Below are 20,554 nucleotides of genomic sequence, written 5' to 3' on the forward strand. Positions count from 1 at the left end.
AGACCCAATATGCAAGATGAAAACCAGATAATGAAAACTAGGAATTGCTTTGTTTTTAGAGAACTCTAGCGACAGCTTTAACTGCTAACTGTCCTTGTGGGGACATAAGGGTATGGAAAGGCCACCTTGCATTTATTGTACCACCACAACTATGATATGTAATTAATTAAAGAAAATTCAGACAGGATCCTTTAGAAACAGAACATTAGAGCAAGTAGCTTTGCGAGATGGAAGACCAAACTACTCTGACCTGTTACCACTTTATCCTGGGTCCTGCAGATAATATTGAGTCCTACAATTTCTTCTAGCAAGACAGTTTCTGCCTGGGTGGAACTATCCCAGTACTGGTTAACTTACCAGCGAGCTCTGGAAACAGAAGAAATACCACTGGTTCTCGCCCAGCCATTCTTGTCTTCAAGCCACCTGGTCCCAGCTCCTTCCTGGCAAGCAGCACAGCTCATCCAAGAGAACTGGCTCCCAGGAACCACTTCCTAGGCTCTGATTCCGGAAGAGAAACAGCCACCTGGCTACATGTTTTAAAATAAATTGCACTTTAATAAGAAAGACAAACCATGGTATAGCAGCTGCTGAAGTTCAGACTGCAAAAGACAGTCCTGCTTCTCTGATCAAGCTGCTCCTTCAACCAAGGTATGAAAGGCATCCCACCAACAGAGTCCCAGAAAGTCATGCCCACCCAGTCTCCAAGATAAAAATGCCAGGGGTGTGTGTAAAGTCCCTATTCAGTTCTTGGAACAGATTAACTCCTAGCACCTTGCTGAACACTGCAGTCTCCACACAATCCAATCATACTGCTCAGGGCTTAACATCCCTCTGGATTCTTTGGTTTCCTCAGTCCAGGAGCAGTGGCAATGTGGGACTCCTGCCCCCGTGTCATTCTACAGTAAGCTGTCATGTGGAGTGCCGCATTCCCTTCTCAGTGCCAATAAAGACAGTGATGTTTGTGTAGAGGGGGCGGAGTTCCTTGGAGAGCAGCTCATACTCCAATGTGTTCATACCATCCTGTTTCCATGTTCTCCTTGTCTTGGCCAGCAAGTTAAATCTGCAGGATGAATTCATAAAGAACAGTTGATGCAAAAACTCAAGACTTCTTTCCCTACCCCACTAAGTACAGCTTCCAGCATTTGCAGGTTAGGGAATATTTCTGCATTCTTATACTGATTTCTATAAGAACAGTATAATTTCATTAATGGATTCAGTAAGAAGCAAAAACCCAGGCTGGTCTCTTCCAGAAAAAACAAGCCACTCAATGGTGAAATGAGTGCTTCTCGCCTTAAGATGATGAGGGGTGGAGAAAGAAGAATGCCACTGATCAAGAAAGCATAGGTGGCAAAGGCATTGAGCTGAAGGAATAGGCAAAGGAGTAGGAAGATCTTAGGCAAGACTGCAAAGCAGTATAAGTAAGATGCTTCTCTGGAAGTCACTCACTGTGGTGCTACCAGTAATGGACAGACATGGAACCCAAAGGGGGACAAAGGGTCTAAGAGCTAGCTTTTCACAGATGAACTGCACTTGGTCAGCTCGTCTGAAATGGCAGTGATCTCACCCTGTGATTAAGTCTCTTCCCCAAAGAGTTCCCTCCACTCACCTCTTGGGGTTCTGCTCATTGCCCTTGTCATGTCCATGCTTGATCATACGGTAGCGGCCATACTGAATAGATGGGCGAGAGATAACCATCCCACTCAGTGCTACCCTGCAGCAAAGGGGATGAGCAACACAGCATCAAGAAGAGCACACACGCAGTTTCATGATATGTGCATAGCTCAGTCAAGAATGAAGAAACTCTCACACAATTACTTGCTTTAGCACATCTGCCACGTTCCATGCATGACTTTTTTCCCCCCCAACAGCAAGACTAACTAAATACAGGAATATTTGCTTGCTGCCCAATCCAACCGCTGGAAAAGTCAGGATTCAATGGAGTCTCATCAGCTATACCACCATAAACCTTTGGAGGGAGAACTGATGGATTTCCAGATGAATGGGAAGCTGTTGAACTTTATTGCGGAATGTCTGCAGATGGTTCTGCCTGCTCTTCTACCACCACCATCCATCTCTGCCAGGAAAATCCTTACCGGACTGCAATGTCATCATCTTCACCGCCCCAGCCCCAGTAGGTGTTAGGAAAGCCATTCATCTTCATGTATTGTTCTGGACTGAGTGCAGAAACCCCTCCAAAGTAGGTCTTGTAGGGAAGCCTGCCAAGTAGATATGTATTTACAGGTAGCCCACCCACTGGTACCACACAGAGAATTATACAGAAATTATACAGAAACATCAGATGATGCAGATACATATGCCTAGCGTACCTACATAAAAACCATCATGAAATTATACACAGACACACAACACAGGCCTTGTCAACAATTTGTAGTATATAACAGTATAGATAAAAGAGGGATGAGTAGGAAAAAGAGAATGAAGGGGAAGAGTCTGGTTCCCAGATGTACAGCTGAAATTCAGCAGTGCAACAATGGGGAGCGGAATTTTGCTTTAACACAGCTCCACTTTACTGCCACACCTGAAATTTTGGCAACAAACCACAAGCATATGCTTTTAAAGGGGGACTTTTCCTAAGCAATGCATTCCCCTGGCCACAGAAAAGACTGGAGTGTGCAGGCACATCTGGCCCACATCTATCCTAATGTACCCAGACCTGAACTTTCAAGGACCACGCTGCTGTACACTTCAGAAGAACCAATGTGACAGCCAACCAACATTCACTTGCAGTTATGTTTTGCTTCAAGACAGCATGAACGCTCTTGACTGATGCTTTTATCCCAGGACACAAAATAGTCCTCCCTCTGCTGGTTGGAGAAGGCTTACCTCCATAAATCCCTACATATCCCTTCAGTCATACAATTGTGTATGAAGAGGTTCTCATCCATCCAAGTGTGATATTTATCTCAGCCTTTCCTTTCTCCAAAGCTCAAGCAGTATACCTAGTTTTTCTGCTGCCTGTTGTATCATAACCTCCTCTGTGAAGGTTAACCTAAGGAATACTGAGAGGCGTTCAAGATCCAGCCAGTGTGCTTCATGGCCAGGTGATCATTTGAACCCAGATCTCCCTAGTCTCATTCTGATGTATAAAAGCTATTCTGATTAGTCTACAAAGCATGGAAAAGCAACTCCCTTTTAGCATGACTTTATTTTCTAAATGGAGAGGTAGACAAACGGCATTTATATTTTAAAAGGAAAGAGTTGTAGGGGTAGGTTGAATATAAGTGATAAGTTTGCATGGAAAGAAACTTCAATCCTGACAATCTTACTTGTAGCCAAACTTGTCCATGGCAACAGCTACATGCTTAGGAAAACGGTCACAAGTATACACATTGCGATCATCCTCAGGGATGAGGTCCACATCATGGAAGAACATACAGTCCCAGTCCTCGTCTTTCATCGCCTCCTTGAAGCCCACATTCAACAGTTTGGCCCGGTTAAAAGTGTAGTTCTCAGCCTAGGAAAGAAGTGGGACACTCAAACCAAAGTAATGCATATGAGTCTGACATGAAAGCTGCTCATATAGGATCCTACATGCTCATGTTTAGGACAGCGGTCACTAAGCATTACATTACTAGGCATAAAATGGGGGTACGTTCCCCACATTCCGTACGGACTCCTGCTTTCTCTGGTCTGGTGACTTTTCAAGAACCCAAGCCTATTTCTATCCTGCCTATCACGGGCCTTTTAGCTTGACAAGCTCCAGTGAGGCATCATCACTCCATGGCCAAGATTCCCCAGCTCAATTCCTTCTTCTTCAAGGACCCTGCAATCTGAAACAATTGAATGTTGCACCATCCACCTGCTCCTAATGTCCAATTCTAGTTCTCCTATATTGTTTCTACCATAAGAACCTTCACCCTGCCCCCACTTCCGTAAAGAGGTGACAGCAGGAAAACTATGATTCACTGCAACGTTTCAATGGAACAACTGCTTTCTATTTTCTACAGTGATCAAAGCACTGCCCACTGCCCCTTACTGCTGCCTAGTGCTAAGAGCAAGGCTTGCCTGGTCTTACCGGCAGAGAGTGATGGAGATGTTATTTCTGCATGCTCCACCCCTAATAAAGCGATCACACACGAATGTGGGGTCTAAGAGGGTATTGTGGACATCCAGTTTCCCACAAGTGCTGCATCACTCTCCTCCTCCCAGGAGAGAAGTGCACACTCAACTTGGAAACACCTAGCACCTCAGTGCTAGCTCCTCAAGTCTCCTGACACTGCTGTGGTGACGAACCTGGTGGATTATGTAGATACCATAGTTGAGCTGCTGCCGCTGCAGAAAAGGATGCAGGTAGTAGAGCAGGTACTTTAGGTGTTGCTCCCGATTGCGGTGGGGAATTATGATGGCTGTTTTGTGGAGGGCATCACAGTCTGGAGGGCGGTATCGGCCCCCTCTGCTCACGTAAGGATTCTTCCGCAAAATATCTTCCAGTGACAGTCCTGAAGGGAAAGTCACCCGAATTGGCCCCGCTACAGGTGAACAAGATAGGTCAGTCAACCTTTTCCTACTGTCGGTGGCTTTCACAGCAGCCCAAACTTCTAATGGGCAACACCTCAAAACATTCCCAGTTTAGACTTAAAATGATCCTTCAAGAGGGTAACTTCCCAGTTAATTCCAGTATTTTTTCCTTTATTTTCTCCCTCTATTCCATTCCTGGACATATCTTCAAATGTTGACAAATCATTAGAACATTTTCACTAGTCATTTCACCAGAAAAGAATGGGAAGGGTGAAGATGGAGGAGAGCCACTTCTTTCAGCACAAAGACCATTTGCCGCTTACTCCAACTCCTCTTTAGGATGAAACCCAGAAGCACAGATGTTGCCATTTTCCGTCATGCTACATCTGTATTCACTATTTTCATCTGAAGTACTTTTACGCCACTCTTCAGCCAAAAAGACTTTGAGAATGGTATGTATAATCAACTCAACAAAATAATCTGTGCCTACAGGTTTACAATCTCAAATGACACAAAAGGAAAAAGGACTAGGAAAGGAAGACAAGGAATTGAATTTCACAGGACAAATGGAACGGCTATGCTCCCCTCCAGTCTCCCTCAGTATAGCCTGTTGGAATGATGGCTGGTGCTGAAAACAGCTCTAGGGAGAAGAGCCTTCATGGGGGAGCCTTTCAGCCGGAGTGGCAGAATGACCCTGCTCTTCTTGTCATCTCCTTTTCTACAGCCTAAAGTGATGGCAATGCAAGATTAGTTCTTTCACTGGGTCAGCCACAGCTATAAATATGATGTACATTTTCCAGTTACAAGGTACCCTTCACCAAACAAAACTAGTATTATAAAGCACAGAGAGAATAACCCAAGGCTTGCTCAGAATTTGATCCACCTTTTCATGTTCACTGTGCCTTTTCAGGGTAACCTAGATGCTCACATCACCTTTACCGAACTGTGTGGATTCTATTTCTGAAGTACCATGTCAGCCAACGTCACATCTTGGATCAGAACCCAACCACTGGTCTACCAGAATCAGACCTGAAAGGAGGCTTGGCTGCCTTACCAAGAAAAGGCGAGGCCTCGGGGCAATACGGAAGGTCTTCTGGGGGCGCGGGCGGGCGGGCAATCAAGCTGAGGTTGGCATAGACATCCCCTGGCAATGAGGTGTTGTGTAGGCTGGTCAGTATAGTCAAAGTGCCCCCCTTGTAGAAGATGCCTAGGAAATAGGCAACACGTTTCCGATATCCCTCGCGGTACAGCAGGGCCATCACCACCAGCTGCACTCCCAGGAAGAGCAGCAGGTAACGGCCACGCAACTGCAACATGGCGGGGGACAGGCCAAGATCATCTGTCCATGATGCAGCTGGATCGACAGGCGGCGACAGCAGCAAGGTAGGCAATAAACAACGATCTGTTTGGAACAGAACAGATAGAAAAGGTTTTAAAATCTTATTGAAATGCTTGGTCAGGTTAATCAATTAAAACTCATGCACATTTTGATCTGCTAAGATCTGACAAAACAGCCCAGCATATTTCAGAGAAATGCACCTGATGATGGCACTCGCCATCAGCCACCCCATTTCTGTAAAACACGAAGCAATGCCTGTTATAAGCCATGCAAGCATCACCAATCTCTTTAATCTTTCTTATTAATCCTAACCTTAAATAAGGCATATATGTATTTATTTCCGCACAACCATCCTACAAAGTTGGTTAGCTTGGGGGAGGGGGACACTGTGCCAAAGCCACACATTCAGTTTCAGAGCCAATTAGGGTTCTGAAGCCAGGCTAGTATTGTCCCAACACTCGAACGGCCAAACCATTTTATTTAAAGAGTGCTTCTCTGTTTACCCCCCTCACCCTCAAAGCTGCCATACGCTGGATACATGATTCATTATGTACAAATAACCCTAATTCACAACTAGCTTGATCTGCAGCCCCCAAGATAATAAATTGAGCCCTCATTCTCCAAACATGCTTTTTTTACCTCTCAGTTCGCCGCTGGGCAGAATGGTCCCAGGTGATCATTCTGAAGGGTCCAGATTAGATTCTGAGGCCTCCAGTTGTTAATTCCTTTTATGCAAAGATCTCAGGTTATATCCTTGCCTACCCAGCTACAGGAATTCAAGTCAAAGAACAGGAAAAGCCTTGTGTCTTGGTGGATTGTAACATGGAAGGATACATTCCACAGCTATAAATGGGATGTTTAAATTGTTTTCTTATTGTCCCACAACAACTGTTACTGTCAGATGTTATGGCAAGCTACACCCTGCCAACACAACAGGTGTCTTGAAACAATGCCAGCTTTCAACTAAGGAGGAACAAGGAAACGGGCCAAGAAGTCTTAGCACAAGATGTCCCAGGCTGATACAAGTTAGAAAAATAGATGGCATCTGAGTTTCACGTCCGCAAACTTTATCTACCTCAAACACCTCAGAATGGGAAAAGTCCGGTACAATCTAGCGGGGGGAATGTTTGCTGACAGCTTGTTAAGGATGCAGATCAAATGAAAGACCCTTTATGGGAATATTTTGAAGGCAAAGAAATCAGTCAGTGAACCTGTGTTAAGGTATCACGGAAGACAGTAAAAAAGTAATCTGCAAATTAAATCCTCCTACAGTATTTTTACAATGGCCAGACTTGCTTAAAGAGCTACGCACTCGCTCTCACTAGGTAATTCCTTTGAACAACATACTCAAGAATCAAATCATTCACTTCCAAGCAGAACAGTCTGTGCATCTTTTATGTGCAATATCACCAATAATAAGGTGAAAGGAAGCCCATTTCCTAAAGCTAGGAACAATGTATGTGAGGAATTCTCACAAATGCCCCAAAATAGCTGTTTTTAAAGATGGCATAAAATGGACAGAAAACAATCTGAAAACATGCCAAGGCTTCTATGCTCTCCTTCAATATCATCCGTACCAACTCCACACCTCCGTTTGTCTCACATCACTCGTCTTTAAAGGTCAAAAGAAATGCCTACATATGTGGCCACCAAAGCATGTTGTTGCAAAACAATCTACACTTTAAGTGCAGGGATGGACGCCCACAACTAGGCTGGATTTGATTTAACCCAAATTGATTTAAAACACAGTTTAAATCACTAGTCAGTAAGACTAGGTTTAAATCATGGTTTTCTACATAATTTGCACACATGCTTCCCTTATCCATAGGAAGAGAAACTTCATTACAATATTTCCTAAGTGGGTCTCTTTTATGGCCTGCTACCATTGTAGGTTTTGTCCTCCAGGGAAAGAATGTGATAAACCACAGGCTATACACAGAAAGATTCAAAGCCTTGTGGAGTATTCTGCTCAAAAGGTTTCACTGTTGTTTCTACTGCTTATCACTGCCTCCAAACACTTAACTTCTTGTGCAGATCTATTCTACTCCCAGCAATCTTCTAGTCATTGAATTTTTTGATGCTTATTTTTTTTCCAACTCTGTATGCTTATAACATTTTTTTTGCTGTGAAGTGGCATGTGATCTTTGCAGATACATATTCAGTTTTGGGAAGTGTAAAACCAAGCATCTGTGGGAATATCTTCTACATAGGAAAATTTCCCAATAATATTACAGACACCTCAGGAAGAGTATGACATTGTAGATGGATTAACCAAAAATCTTAAACATTACATGCAAATGTTTGCGGTGGTGCCCCGATTGTGGAACACACTCCCCAGAGAGGTCTGCCTGGCACCAACGCTTCTTTCCTTTCGGCATCAGGCAAAACCCTTTTTATTCTCCCAATATTTTAATTATTAACTTGTTTTAGTTAATGGGTTTATATTTCAACATTGGATGCGAGGCAACTGTTCTTTTTACTTCTATTTTTAGAATCAATTTGTTATAAACTGTCCTGGGATGTCCAAGTACGGGACAGTATAGGAAAGTTTTAAATAAATATCCAGCCTCATGCTACATAATTAAAAACTAATCTTTATATCATGATGAATAACCTTTGAGCTATAATGTATCTTAAACAGAAATCTTTAGATACTTTTTTCTCAAAAAGCATTTTTAAAAATCCAGTGTAAATTAAAAATATGATTTAAATTGAAAAAAATCTTATTTAAAAAAAATCATTGATTTTTATTCAGCTTGCCCACAGTCGCACTGTGGCAGGAGACAACAGGCAAATTGGGTTAGGGATAGGTGACTATCCCTGAGTAATTATTTACATGATTCCGCCATTCCCTTGTGATTACAATTCGGCACAGAACACCTTCCCGCACATCACAGAAAGTGAGCTGCTTTATGGAAAACTGCACAGATTTCCTAAGCTGACACTGTGTATTTGCTTCACACAGCTAGAGCTACCCTCAGTCCTTCCTTGGGTTTAAGAGCCCATTATGGACAAGGATATGTGTATTCTGTGACATGAAAACAAGCTTCTTGACATACATAACTGGAGTTTTGAAAGCACATATCATATTAGAAATCTTGGTGTTTAAAAAGGATGCAAAAATAACATGACCTCCTAGTCTGCATTAGAAGAACTCTTTCCTTCAGGGCATAGCTGTTCCCAAGTCTGGAGCATAAATCTTTCTCTAGTTCATTTGGAAAAAAAGTGCTTCATATTTGAGCCCCAGGCATAAAGGAACACAGAGAAATTAAATCAACCAGAACTGCTGCTCCCAAAAGGGAAGAAGGTCTATAGACAGCGAGCTCTTCAGCTACAGAAACTGCAGATGGAGGGTTCTTAGAAAAGTATCCAGCTAAACATACATGAATTTAAGTATACCCACCTCAGTCTGTGTAGACCTGTTTATTTAATAAGATCAAAGAGATTCTTACTCCTTGGTGCCTGGCATTTGTTTGCTCCCAATTTCCATGGAGTTTCTGCAATGAATTAGAGAGGGTAAAGGGAATGACAACTCGGAACCAGTATAAATAGGACACCAAGAGGCACAGAGGAAAAACCTGGCTTTTTCACATTGCAACATCACATTTACTTCATGCTAGAAGTTCGCAGCCAATTTAAACAGGAAATGGAAAGCTGGTGGTACAAAGAGGGATAAGGCAAGCGGCAGGGTGGGAGAACAAGGTCAGGAATGTGCAACGTATACAGAACAAAAATGAGAGTTAATCACTACCAGCAGTCAGTATTTCAGTCACCAAGATAAAAGCTTTCTGTAGCAATTCATGTCATATCTGGGCTCTCTGCAGTAGCCAGAGACTTGAAGTGCTAAAAGGTAACGAACAAAGAGAGGTATCCTATCAAAACTTAAAAACCAAAGGATCGCATTACCAAGGAGGAGCTATAACAAAACCCAGCTACACTTGTTAGAGGCTCCCAGAAGGAAAACCAGCAGCAAACTAAAAAGGGATAGCAGTTGGAGCAGAGTGGAGACGACAAGATGGGTTGTGCTGTGAAGGGAACTGGCAGACTGGCTGGAGGACCAAGAGTAAAAGAAGGAGAGATCAAGCTATGATGTGCCTGAGTGTCCGAAAGGCACACCAGAGGTTAGTTGTTACACAAGCATCACCGATTCTAATTCACAGAGTGGCTTAGCATATTGTGCAAATGCAGCCTAGAATCCATTTCTAAAATCCCACCATTTCTCATGCTTTTTCATACCTCTTATCTGAATATGTTGATCCTTTGCTGTTTATTTTTTGTTTATTATCCCACACAAGAGGCACAGAACTCTTACTGTAGGTTAGGCAGTAGAAGATTCACTGGGATTCAGTTCCCCAGTGAATGGCAGACTTCGCATTCTGTTGCTCAGACAACCCTCAGGTTGCCAAGATGCAATGCTAGCACCTAATTTTCCTTAAAGGGTTGAAAGTTCTAGAATAAATAATAATTAAGGAAAGTAAGCCCTTAAGGCACTAACCTCCTCTCTTACAGATGGTATCCAACCCACCTCCACCACCCTAATGAAAATGCATGAATGTACTATACCTGCACATTTTGAGCTAAAAGTATCAACACAGTAGGTTCAATAGGATCATTAATTGCTTTAGGAATGCTGACATTATAAACAAGCAAAACAAAACACACACACACACACACAACAAAAAACCAGTCTCATCCAAAGTCACATACGCCAAACCTTTTAAAACTGCTGCTAAAAAAATGTGCAACCTTCACAGACTGGATCACTTCCAACAGCTGTTTCCGAAGGCATAGAAACTGGATGGCAGCCTCAATGGATGGCAGCCACACTGCACATGCATCAATCATTCTCAACAGGAACACTGTCATTGTAAATATGACATTTTAATACCAGTAGAAAAACCACTATGTAAAAAGCAGGCTGTAAAGACTGGGCCATGCATTTAAGGTGAGATTTTATTTTAGTTTCTCACACATTCTTCCAGGAACAACACATTCTTACCATTTGTCTACAATTAAGATTTCTATTAATCACAGCTGCCCTTTGCAATGTGTCTGGGGACAGGAGAGGAGTTAAAAGTGGCGATAATCAAATCTTAAATTTAAGAAGTCATGTAAGGAATGCTTCTCCCAAGTTCAGCCTTTGATTCCTCTAAGCCCCTTAGACTCAGAAGTTACCTTGGAGGTGATCTAGCCAACAGCCACAAACTTTAAAAGGGGCCATTCAGCCTCTGTTTGAAAAGGTCTCCAGTGAAGGAGAGCCTATCACTTCCTACAGCAGCCGGCTGCACTACAGACGTGTTTCAGCATTAGGAAGTTTCTCCTGACTTATAGCTGAAAACTTGTTTACTTTAATTGCTACCCATTGGTTCTAGTCTTGCCCGCTCACAATGAAGTCCTATAGCCTGTGAATCTGATTTACTTATCAAGTGGGGTGTATATATCTGTGGTTTCACCAACTCAGAGTGGGAAATAAGCACAGAAAAAGCTTATCAAGTTAATCAAGGGAATGAAATACATGCTTTTTAGAGAAGGGATAAAACTAAGGATTTTTTGTTCTCAAAAAATACAGTTGTGATTTATAAAGTTACGCAAGATCTATTTTTCCTCTGGCCTATAAGCATCATCCACTGAAATTGACTAGCAGTATATTTAGGATAAAAGGAAGCACTTCCCATGCTGCACTAAAACTTAACAAATCCATTGCTACCTGTTCTATCAATGGCCAATGGTTTGAATGACTTCCTAGGCAAATTGGACAAAGTCGTGGAAAAGAGATCATCTGCAGTCTTTGGTCTTCCAAGTTAAACAGCACCTTTATGTTCAGTTACTGGACAGCAACAATGGAATAGCATTGTTGCCTCAAAGTCCCACCTGTGGGCATTCCAAGCACCGGAATAATCACTGTAGGAAGCAGGATATTTACTGGCCTCTGCAGTGAGGTACTGAAACTCTGTCCCGTTCTGTAAACACAGAAACTATTGCACAAACTTTAGAGAAAAGAAAATGCAAAGAGAACACTCCAGTTTTGCCCCCTTTCAATTCTTTCCTTTGTGTTGCCTTTCTCTGAAGGCTGCGTAGGAGTTTCTCTCTTTCTCAGATGGGTTAGAAAGTAATAGCCCTGCTGGACCCAACAAGTCTGCCATTCTAAGCCATCATCATATTTTATTTATAGAATATCTGAAGTTATTAGCCTGTATATAATACACTTGAGAGATCATTTCACCTCCAGGCTCACAACCTAAAGTCAAACAATGCCCTTTATTACTGTAAGGGAAGGAACCTGAAAAGGTGAAGAAATGCAAAGCAAATATCTCAAGCCTTTCCCTTATAGCCACTCCCGTCCCCGCCCTGCTTTTTGAGACAGTTTCTCAGTACCTACTGATACTAATCTCTACACTTCACACTAATCTCTACAAATGCGCCCACTACTCATCAGCATTAGTACAAGTACTCCATGCGCAGAAGTAACTTCAGGGGGATGGACACAAGCCAAGAGAACACAGCTTTCAAATGATCCTTGGCTGCTACTTGCAACCTCACTCTGTCTGGAGGATGTAAAAAAAACACACTTTTTTAAACATACTTGCACAGGCAGAGCACCAAATAACAGGGCATAAAGAAAGAGTCACACAGCCCAGAAGTGTGAAGGGATGGATTGAGGTTGGCAGCAGTAATTTGAAATGCCAAAAATGAAAACATAACAGCATTGGTTACAAAAGTGGCTCCCTACTATCACAAGCAGGGATGCAAGCTGTTTGGAAAATATTAATTGGAGGGTATTTGCTCCAGATATGGGGCACAGTGTAACAATGACTTATGAAAGAAAGAACTCAAGGAAGAGCATTCCTTGTTTCCAAGTTTTTCACAAAGTGCTTTCCTGAAAAGGTGAGTCAAGCACTCAGTTTGCATAAAGAATGTATTGTTAACCTGGCTTATCTGCAAGCATCCTGGTCACTCACATGCTTCTGTAGTCAATGAACAACTCTGCTGAATAACAGCCCATAGCATCTTACTGTGTTAACTCTAGGCTGTTTAATCCCTAAACAACCCAGAGTTTCTCATTTCACACATCATGAAGCAATTAGTGGGTGGGGTATTCCTGGGTTGTTTATTAAAAACAGGAATGACAAGCAAGCAACACACTCACTTGCTCCCCATGAATTTCTGGGGTCATGCTGTGCAAACTGGGTCTAAATCTATTAGTGATCAACAGTGTATTAGGCATCTGAAGCCCAATAACTTCCTTTTAAAAAAGACAGGCTCATCTCAAGCCATTCTTATAGCTCAGATAAGCCTGTTACAGCTCACTACCATAAGGGATATCCAACATGCAGGCAGCAGACATGAATTCCCATTATCTTGCCCACCTGCAGTATCATTCCTCTGAAAGAAAACAAAGAAACAGAACTACAAATGGAAGCACAGACATTATTGTGATGGCACAGCATAATTAGACAAAGCTCTAATCCAATACACAGTTTCTGTCCGCTTGTACTGTTCCTTCAACATGAAAAAAGGCACTCCAGGCTGACAGGGAACCAAATACAGACCAACTGAATGGTGGAACACTAGAGCATCACTTCCCCATATACGTATAACTCTGTGCAGTGCTCTAATTTTGCACACTACTCAACGCATAAGCACCCACAAACCAATACAAAAACCTCAGTGAGCAAACTGGATTGGTGCCCTAGTGGCACTCTGACCACTGCTTAGTGCTGCCTTTAATCACTAAGCCATCTTTTGTTCTAAACACACCTTCTTCTACATCTCGGTGTCTTCCCCACAGTCCATGACAATCCCTTCTTTTCATACCAGTCACAGGAAGTTGCCTGATGCCATGTCGAACCACTGGTCCATCTAGCCTAGTACAGTTCACACTGGCAGGTAGCAGCTCTCTCAGGTTTTAAGCATGGTTTTTCCAGCCAGCTTGATGGCACATAACAGTGGAGATGCCAAGTTCTGAACTCGAGCAAAGCATGTATTCTACGGGTGAGCTATAGCCCCTCCCAGTCTCACACAAGTTCCAAACACGGAAAACTAGACCCAAGGTAGACAAGGCATATGATGCGCTCTCATTTAATCTTCCGAACTCTCAGTATGATCATGAGCCCCAGTTGTGGCCTATTGCCAATAACATTTAGCACTGTGTGCTGTTCCCACACGCGCGGCCAGTGTCCTACATACCCCAATTTGAGAAACACTGCCGTAACAACAACCTGGTTTGCTGTGGCATGCATACTCAACCACCTACTTCAACCGAGAAGGTGGAAGACAGACACACCCATACTGAAATTATATAGATATACTGCTGGGAAATTTCTCAGAAATTAAAAATTTCTCTCCAATATATTAAATGAGCAGAAGTTCATTTCTAAGAAGCTGTGACAGAGAAGCAGTGAATGAAAGAATGATAACCTGATCGCTACATTTCATAGCCTTGCAACATGAGTGCAGTACACTGCAAACCCAAGATATTGGTAGCAAAAGAAATGGCAGTCCCACGGCTGTAACAGTCTATGGGTGGAGGATAACTTTAGGTAATTCCTATACCCTTTCTCTAAGTAGAGATTACAGCTGGAGTCAGGGAAGGTGCTGAAGTGTCGGTCATCTTAGCCTGAAATCCTTAGTATGGGGAAGGCAAGGAAAAGCAAGCCTATGCCATGAGTCTTCTGGATAATGGAGAAAAAGGAAGAATTAATTTAAATAAAAGCACCCTGGATGACATGTTGTGCTCTGCAATTACAAAAGTCTTACAGTCAAACAGAAAACTTTGGTAGGCAGGTTGGAGCTAGGAGATCAAGAGTCCACCACACGTACCATGGCTGTATTCTGCAACAATGCCTGATTGCCCCCACATAAAAAACCTCTGTTCAGACACACACAACTGGACGACATCTCAAGTGTTGCTAAGCAAGTGTTCCAAGAAAGCATGTAGATCCCCTACAAACTGTAGTGTATAAAAAGGAATTTCACCTCGCCCTGAAACATGAGCCATAGGTTTGCAGAAGGGAAAGGATGTACATCCAGGTCTGTGGTATTTGGGGGCACGCACACTGATCTGCCTGGGGGTGGGGAGAAACACATGCTTCAGTGATTCAGAAGACAAACTTTCACAATGTGGAAACAAACGAGTTTAGATAGCAGCAAGGGAGAAGGTACTGCCATCCGCTTTTCTCCCCATCCTTTTTGAGTCTATTCTAAAGAGATGTTTAAGAAGAACTCGAAAAGGATCCTCCACCCTGCGTGTTCTCAGCCTTCATTGATGGGGGGAAAAGGAAGTTTGATGCAACACCTGTCCCACAGCAAACTGTAAGCTTCTCCTCTCTTGATCCTATACGAACAGATGCACAGAAGGCTGCAAAAATACTGGCCAAGTTCGCCCACGCTCCCAATTCACCCAAACCTCCCCCCACCCGCATATCCCCAACTCCAAGTTTATTTGCTGGAAAAGGAAGAATGCTGAAGAAGCCTCCTTCAGAAACACACCAGAAACACACCAGCGCCCCAGCGGCCCCCATCCCAGCATTCCAGTTCGGTTTCGTCTTTAAAAGAAAAACCCCTTTTCTCCCTGGCTTAGAGACCCTTTCCTGCCAGTGGCCCTATTTCTGCAAGAACGGATGAGAAGCCGAATTCTCCCCGAGCCAAAGGTAAGCTAAGTGGGGGAGCCAGGGGAGAGGAGGGGAGGGGAGGGGAGGGGGGAGGCACCAGCGGCCCTCCCCCAAAACCCCCGTGCGCGAGGGAGGCTGGCTTGCACTTCTCCCTTGCCCAGCCCACCCTTTTTCTCCAGAAGCCAACCAAAGTAGGAGCCCCAACACACAAAGCCCTGGAAGGGGAACCGCGGGGAAAGGGGGCACTCGGTAGCCACACAAGCCACAACGGCCCCGGCCCCGGAGCCTGACTCAGGCGGCAGCAGCCTCACTAGCCATCACTCACCGGGGTGTAAGCCCCGTGGGACGCACTGCGCGTTACTTCCGAGCAACCCTGCAGCGGCTCGCGCTGCCGGCCAGCCTCTCATCCAGCGCTGCTGCTTTACCTCCCCCCCATGAGCTGGAGTCGGGATCGCTCGCCGCCGCCGCCGCCGCCGCCGGGGCTTCTGCTACCGGCTAGTCTGGTTGGGCTTGTCGACTGGGCAGGGCCGCCTCCCCGCGCCCCTGCCGCCCCACGCGGTGGGAGGGGGTGGCGCGAGGCGGAGGGCGAGCCAATGAGGGGCGGGGGAGGTGGGCGCAACGGCCGTGCGCCGCACGCAGCTTCACTCCTGGACGCCGCCAAGTCCCGGAGTTGAAAGCGGGGCCAATCGCGTCTGGGCGGGGGGGAGGGGGCCCGAGCACCAGCGCTTAGCGGGGGGCGTGCGCCGCGCGCGGGCCAATCCCGGCGGAGCGCTCGCGACGTCAGCGGCGGTGAGCCGGCGCTGATTGGCGGCAGCGGACCCAAAAAAAGAAAAGGGGGGGGAGGGGGGGTTCTCGTCTCGGGGATTAAACCGAGCGAGGGGAGAGAAGGCGGCGGAGGGCGCGCGCGCGCGCTGACCGGGCAGGAGGGGTATCATTGCAACTCGTCAGTTGCACCCCGCTCGTGTTTTCATTGCAAAGAATCCAAGGTGGCTTTGAAGGCTCTCCTGTCCATTTTTGTCCTCACAACCCTGTAAGGTAGGTCAGCTGGAAAGCCAGTGACTGGCGCGAAGTCATCCAGTGGGCTTTAGGGCTGAGCAAGTGCCAGGACCCTTATCTCCCGAGTTCCGGTCCAGTGCTCCTAGCCACTACCCCACCTTGACAATGCAGTTGAATGGAAGGACAACCTACCTGTCCAACAGATATTCTAATTACCCCTAAGCTAATTGCAGAATTGTGCAAAATTGTGTTCTCCTTTCATAGAATCATAGAATAGTAGAGTTGCACAAGCAAGCGCCACATATCAGAAGGATGCAGCAGGACCAGAAATGAAGGTGAAGTCAAGAAGGACCAAGAAGCTCAAGAACATAGTCAGATGCCAGCAAAGTGGGCAGAACCTAAAGCAAAGCGATAAAAAAGGATCAGAGTCAAAGGCAGGAGCCAAGGAAAGAATGAATACTTTGCAGGGCTAAAGGCTGTTACCAAATCAGAAACACCAGCACAAGCACTCATGTTGCCTTTAACGACACTTTCAGCTGCTTTTCATGATTGCAGTGATCCTGATACTGTACTTGCAAGGTGCACCAGACTGTCTGCACTGTCAAGGCACGGGGGGGGGGAGTGACATCCTTGCAGACTCTTTCAGGTGTTTCAAGGCAAGCTAATTTCATTGGGGTGGGCAGGATAACAGGGGTGTAACTTAGATTCCATCAGATAGCACTTTTCCATTCAAAGCTGAACTGTTGTTACTTTTGCCGTGATAAACGAACACAGGTACTCTTCTGGACTTGTCTAGCTCCATAATGGAAAATGTAAGTCACTGTCCAAACACAGTACTTCAGTCACTGAATAGCCTAAAAATGTCATAAGTAGTGTGGCAAATGATCGCTCTAGATCCAGCAAGTGTGTTGTGGTAGTGATAGTGTTAGGCTGGGTTTATGGGAGATCCAGGTTGAGATGCTGTGCATAAGGGTGGCATACAAAAGTTTTAAATAAATTAAATGAATAATCCCCACTCAGCCATGAAGCTCCCTCCATGACTTTATTTATTTTATTTTTATTTATTAAAACATTTCTATGTTGCCCCTTGCCAAAGCCTCGGGGCGGCTCACATTGGACTTTGGGCCAATCACTCTCTCTCTCATCCTGAATTACCTCACAGAGTTACTGCTGTGTGGATTAAAAGGAGTGGAGCATAACTATGCCCTGGGTTCCTCGCAACAAGAAATACAACGTAAAAATAATAGATTGGAGGTCTCACAACCTCACTCCCAGTTGTTTCATAATAGCAGCAGCAAAATGGCCCTGCCCAGAATTAAATCAATAAAGACAGCTTAGAAAAATCCAGAGTCAATTTTTGCATAGATAAGAACCATTAAGACAGCTGGTACAGCTCTGGTACTCAACACATCATTTCTGAGCTCAGAATCCTTTAATACTAACTGTAAAACATTTGAACCAGACTCTGGTAGGTGGACATTTCATGAGTGGAGCTGGGGGTCAGACTAGATGGCCTGGGAGGTTCCTTCTGACTTGCTCTGTTTTTATGTTTTCAGCTGGTAGGTCCTAATATCCTAGTAAAACTCAGAGTTGATCTTGTAAACCAGGCATACGTTTATCTGCAATCTAAAACAAAAGGCAACATGTCAAACCAGGCCCTTGGAATGGGAATATATTACCAAATGCCATTGTGACTATAAAATGTTGTCATGAGCAAACAGGTAGAACGAGATCATCCAAGGCCTTGAAGCAGCGCAACTGAGTTTGCACACTTAGCATGCAACCTCCTTGAAAGAAAATCCCACTGAAATGAGTGGGACTAAATTCTGGTGTGTATTCATAAGATCAGGCAGCATGTCCTTGATAAGATCTGTTACGCTTTCTTTGTGCTTATATCTTGCCCTTTTTACTCGTTCGTTGAAAATACAAGCAGTTCCCAGGTTACAAAGGAGTTCCATGCCTGAGCAAATGGAATTTCATTTCAAGTCAGATTTGTAGCTAAGTTGAATCACGTCTAGTTGGCCCTCCTCACCCGCAGGGGCTCGGGGTGCAGAAAGCCCATGGCAGTGGAAAAGCCATGGATGTCTCACTGATATAAAACTGCAGCTGGCAAGCACAATCGTCAAAAAGGTATTTCCTCTGAAATAGGAAAAGGGAAGGTCTTCTAGGATGATGTCTGCTATGAGACACCACATTAAAAAGCCCCAAACGAAGCACTTTGCTTCAGAAATGGTGTTGGCATCTCTTTGCAAATGTACATAAATACATTAATCATACAGGTTTTTAGTCAACTGATCCATTAAAATGTACAATGCTAATTATTTCACTCACTGCCACGCAGTCATTCAATGGATGTTCACCACCTGGTTACTGGGCATGTCTTTCGGACTGTACCTTCTAACATCCCCTGCCAGTCTGTGCACTGGACAGCATTAATGGAAGCTGTAAACATTGACAAATTGGAGGCCACCAAGTTGAGAGAGTCTGATTTTGTTGTTGGGGTGTTAAGTTTGGACTTGCTATAGATCCTAGCTAAGCCATGGCATTCACTGAAAACAAGCTTATAAAACTACAGTTGTATAATTGTTATCACTACATGCTTACCTAGGAGCTCGTTTTACCTTTGTTTAAAACCAACAGCGCTATCTTAATACCTGAAAGAACCAATCTGTTGGCAGCTATTCAAAATCCACAGGTGAATATTTTTTTGAAACTGACTGCTATCATAAACCATCCCTTTGAAGATAAAACTTCCCAATTAAACTGTTTATCCAAATATTGTCACTGATCAGAAAACATAATCAGATGGATACCTCCTGCACAATAAAGTTTATCAGAGTCTGAGGCATCACTTGAAATGTGCAGTTTAACATACAGTGAACAGAATTTGCTGCCACAGGAAGTAGTAATGACCACCAATTTGGATGAATTTATATGTCTATTTATATTTTTATATACCACCCATTTGCATGGGTGGTTCTGGGTGGTTTAAAACAAGCAATGATTAGAATGTGACTAAAACTATATATTAAATATATCCTTAAAAGGGGATTGGACAAATTTATGGAGGAGGATGCTGAAATGCAATCAATCAATCAATCAAAGCTTTGCTGGCTGTGTGCTGCCTCCTTTACCAGAGGTCCCATGTGCCTGCATACACCAGTTGCTGAGGAGTTTGGGCAGGTGGAGGTCTTGTACCAGCTGATCCTGTGGGTAGCTGCTTTGCCACCGTGTGTACCAGTAGACTTTTGGTCTGATTCAGTGTGGCTTTTCTTAAGTGCTTCTGTAAACAGGTTAAAACAAATATAACTTACAAAATATGTAATAAACAAATGTATAAATATCCAAGAAAGACAAGCAAACAAAAGAGGTGACAAGGGAGAAACTTAGCACAACATAAATGCAGGCGCCGGCAAGGCTGCATACTGTCCCCCCGCCTATTTAACTTATATGCAGAGCACATCATGAGAAAGGCCAGGCTAGGTGAAGCACCAGTTGGAATTAAGACTGCAGGGAGAAATATCAACAGCCTCAGATATGCAGATGATACCACTCTCATGGCAGAAAGTGAAGAGGAACTAAAGAGCCTCTTGATGCGGGTGAAGGCGGAGAGTGCAAAAGTTGGCTTGAAACTGAACATTAAGAAAACTAGGATGATGGCATCCGGTCCTCTCACTTCCAGGCAAATCGATGGGGAAGAAATGGAGGTAGTGACAGATTTTATTTTCCTGGGCTCCAAGATCACCGCAGATGGGGACTGCAGCCAAGAAATTAAAAGATGCTTGCGCCTGGGGAGGAAAGCTATGGCAAATCTAGACAGCACACTAAAAAGCAGAGACATCACCCTGCCGACAAAAGTGCATATAGTCAAGGCTATGGTTTTTCCAGTTGCAATGTATGGCTGTGAAAGCTGGACATAAGGAAGGCTGAGTGCCAAAGGATTGAGGCCTTTGAATTGTGGTGCTGGAGGAAACTCCTGCGAGTCCCTTGGACTGCAAGGTGATCAGTCAGTCCTAGAGGAGATCAACCCTGACTGCTCTTTAGAAGGCCAGAAACTGAAGATGAAACTCAAATACTTTGGCCACCTAATGAGAAGGAAGGACTCCCTGGAGAAGAGCCTAATGCTGGG

General features: G+C 44.2%; 1 protein-coding gene across 3 annotated transcripts; it reads right to left on the reverse strand.

The window, feature by feature from the left end:
* Positions 1–532: 532 nt before the first annotated feature.
* LOC123025816 (beta-1,4-galactosyltransferase 3-like) lies at positions 533–15,936 on the reverse strand. Of its 3 annotated transcripts, XM_044434874.1 has the most exons (8): positions 15,755–15,893; positions 9,222–9,315; positions 5,534–5,881; positions 4,255–4,490; positions 3,288–3,475; positions 2,094–2,216; positions 1,607–1,711; positions 533–1,060 (listed from the first exon to the last, which is right to left on the reverse strand). In XM_044434874.1, the coding sequence occupies exons 3-8, from the start codon at positions 5,793–5,795 to the stop codon at positions 910–912; spliced, it is 1,065 nt and encodes a 354-aa protein (XP_044290809.1). In that variant the 5' UTR covers positions 5,796–5,881; positions 9,222–9,315; positions 15,755–15,893; the 3' UTR covers positions 533–909. The 3 variants fall into 3 exon arrangements, with proteins under 3 accessions (XP_044290809.1, XP_044290808.1, XP_044290810.1); XM_044434873.1 differs by lacking the exon at positions 9,222–9,315 and having other exon boundaries at positions 15,755–15,936; XM_044434875.1 differs by lacking the exons at positions 9,222–9,315; positions 15,755–15,893 and adding an exon at positions 6,458–6,514.
* Between the last annotated feature and the right edge of the window lie 4,618 nt (positions 15,937–20,554).

Source organism: Varanus komodoensis, unplaced genomic scaffold (assembly GCF_004798865.1).
Source record: "Varanus komodoensis strain SLA01 unplaced genomic scaffold, ASM479886v1 scaffold29_1, whole genome shotgun sequence".
In the NCBI taxonomy this organism is placed as follows: Eukaryota; Metazoa; Chordata; class Lepidosauria; order Squamata; family Varanidae; genus Varanus; species Varanus komodoensis.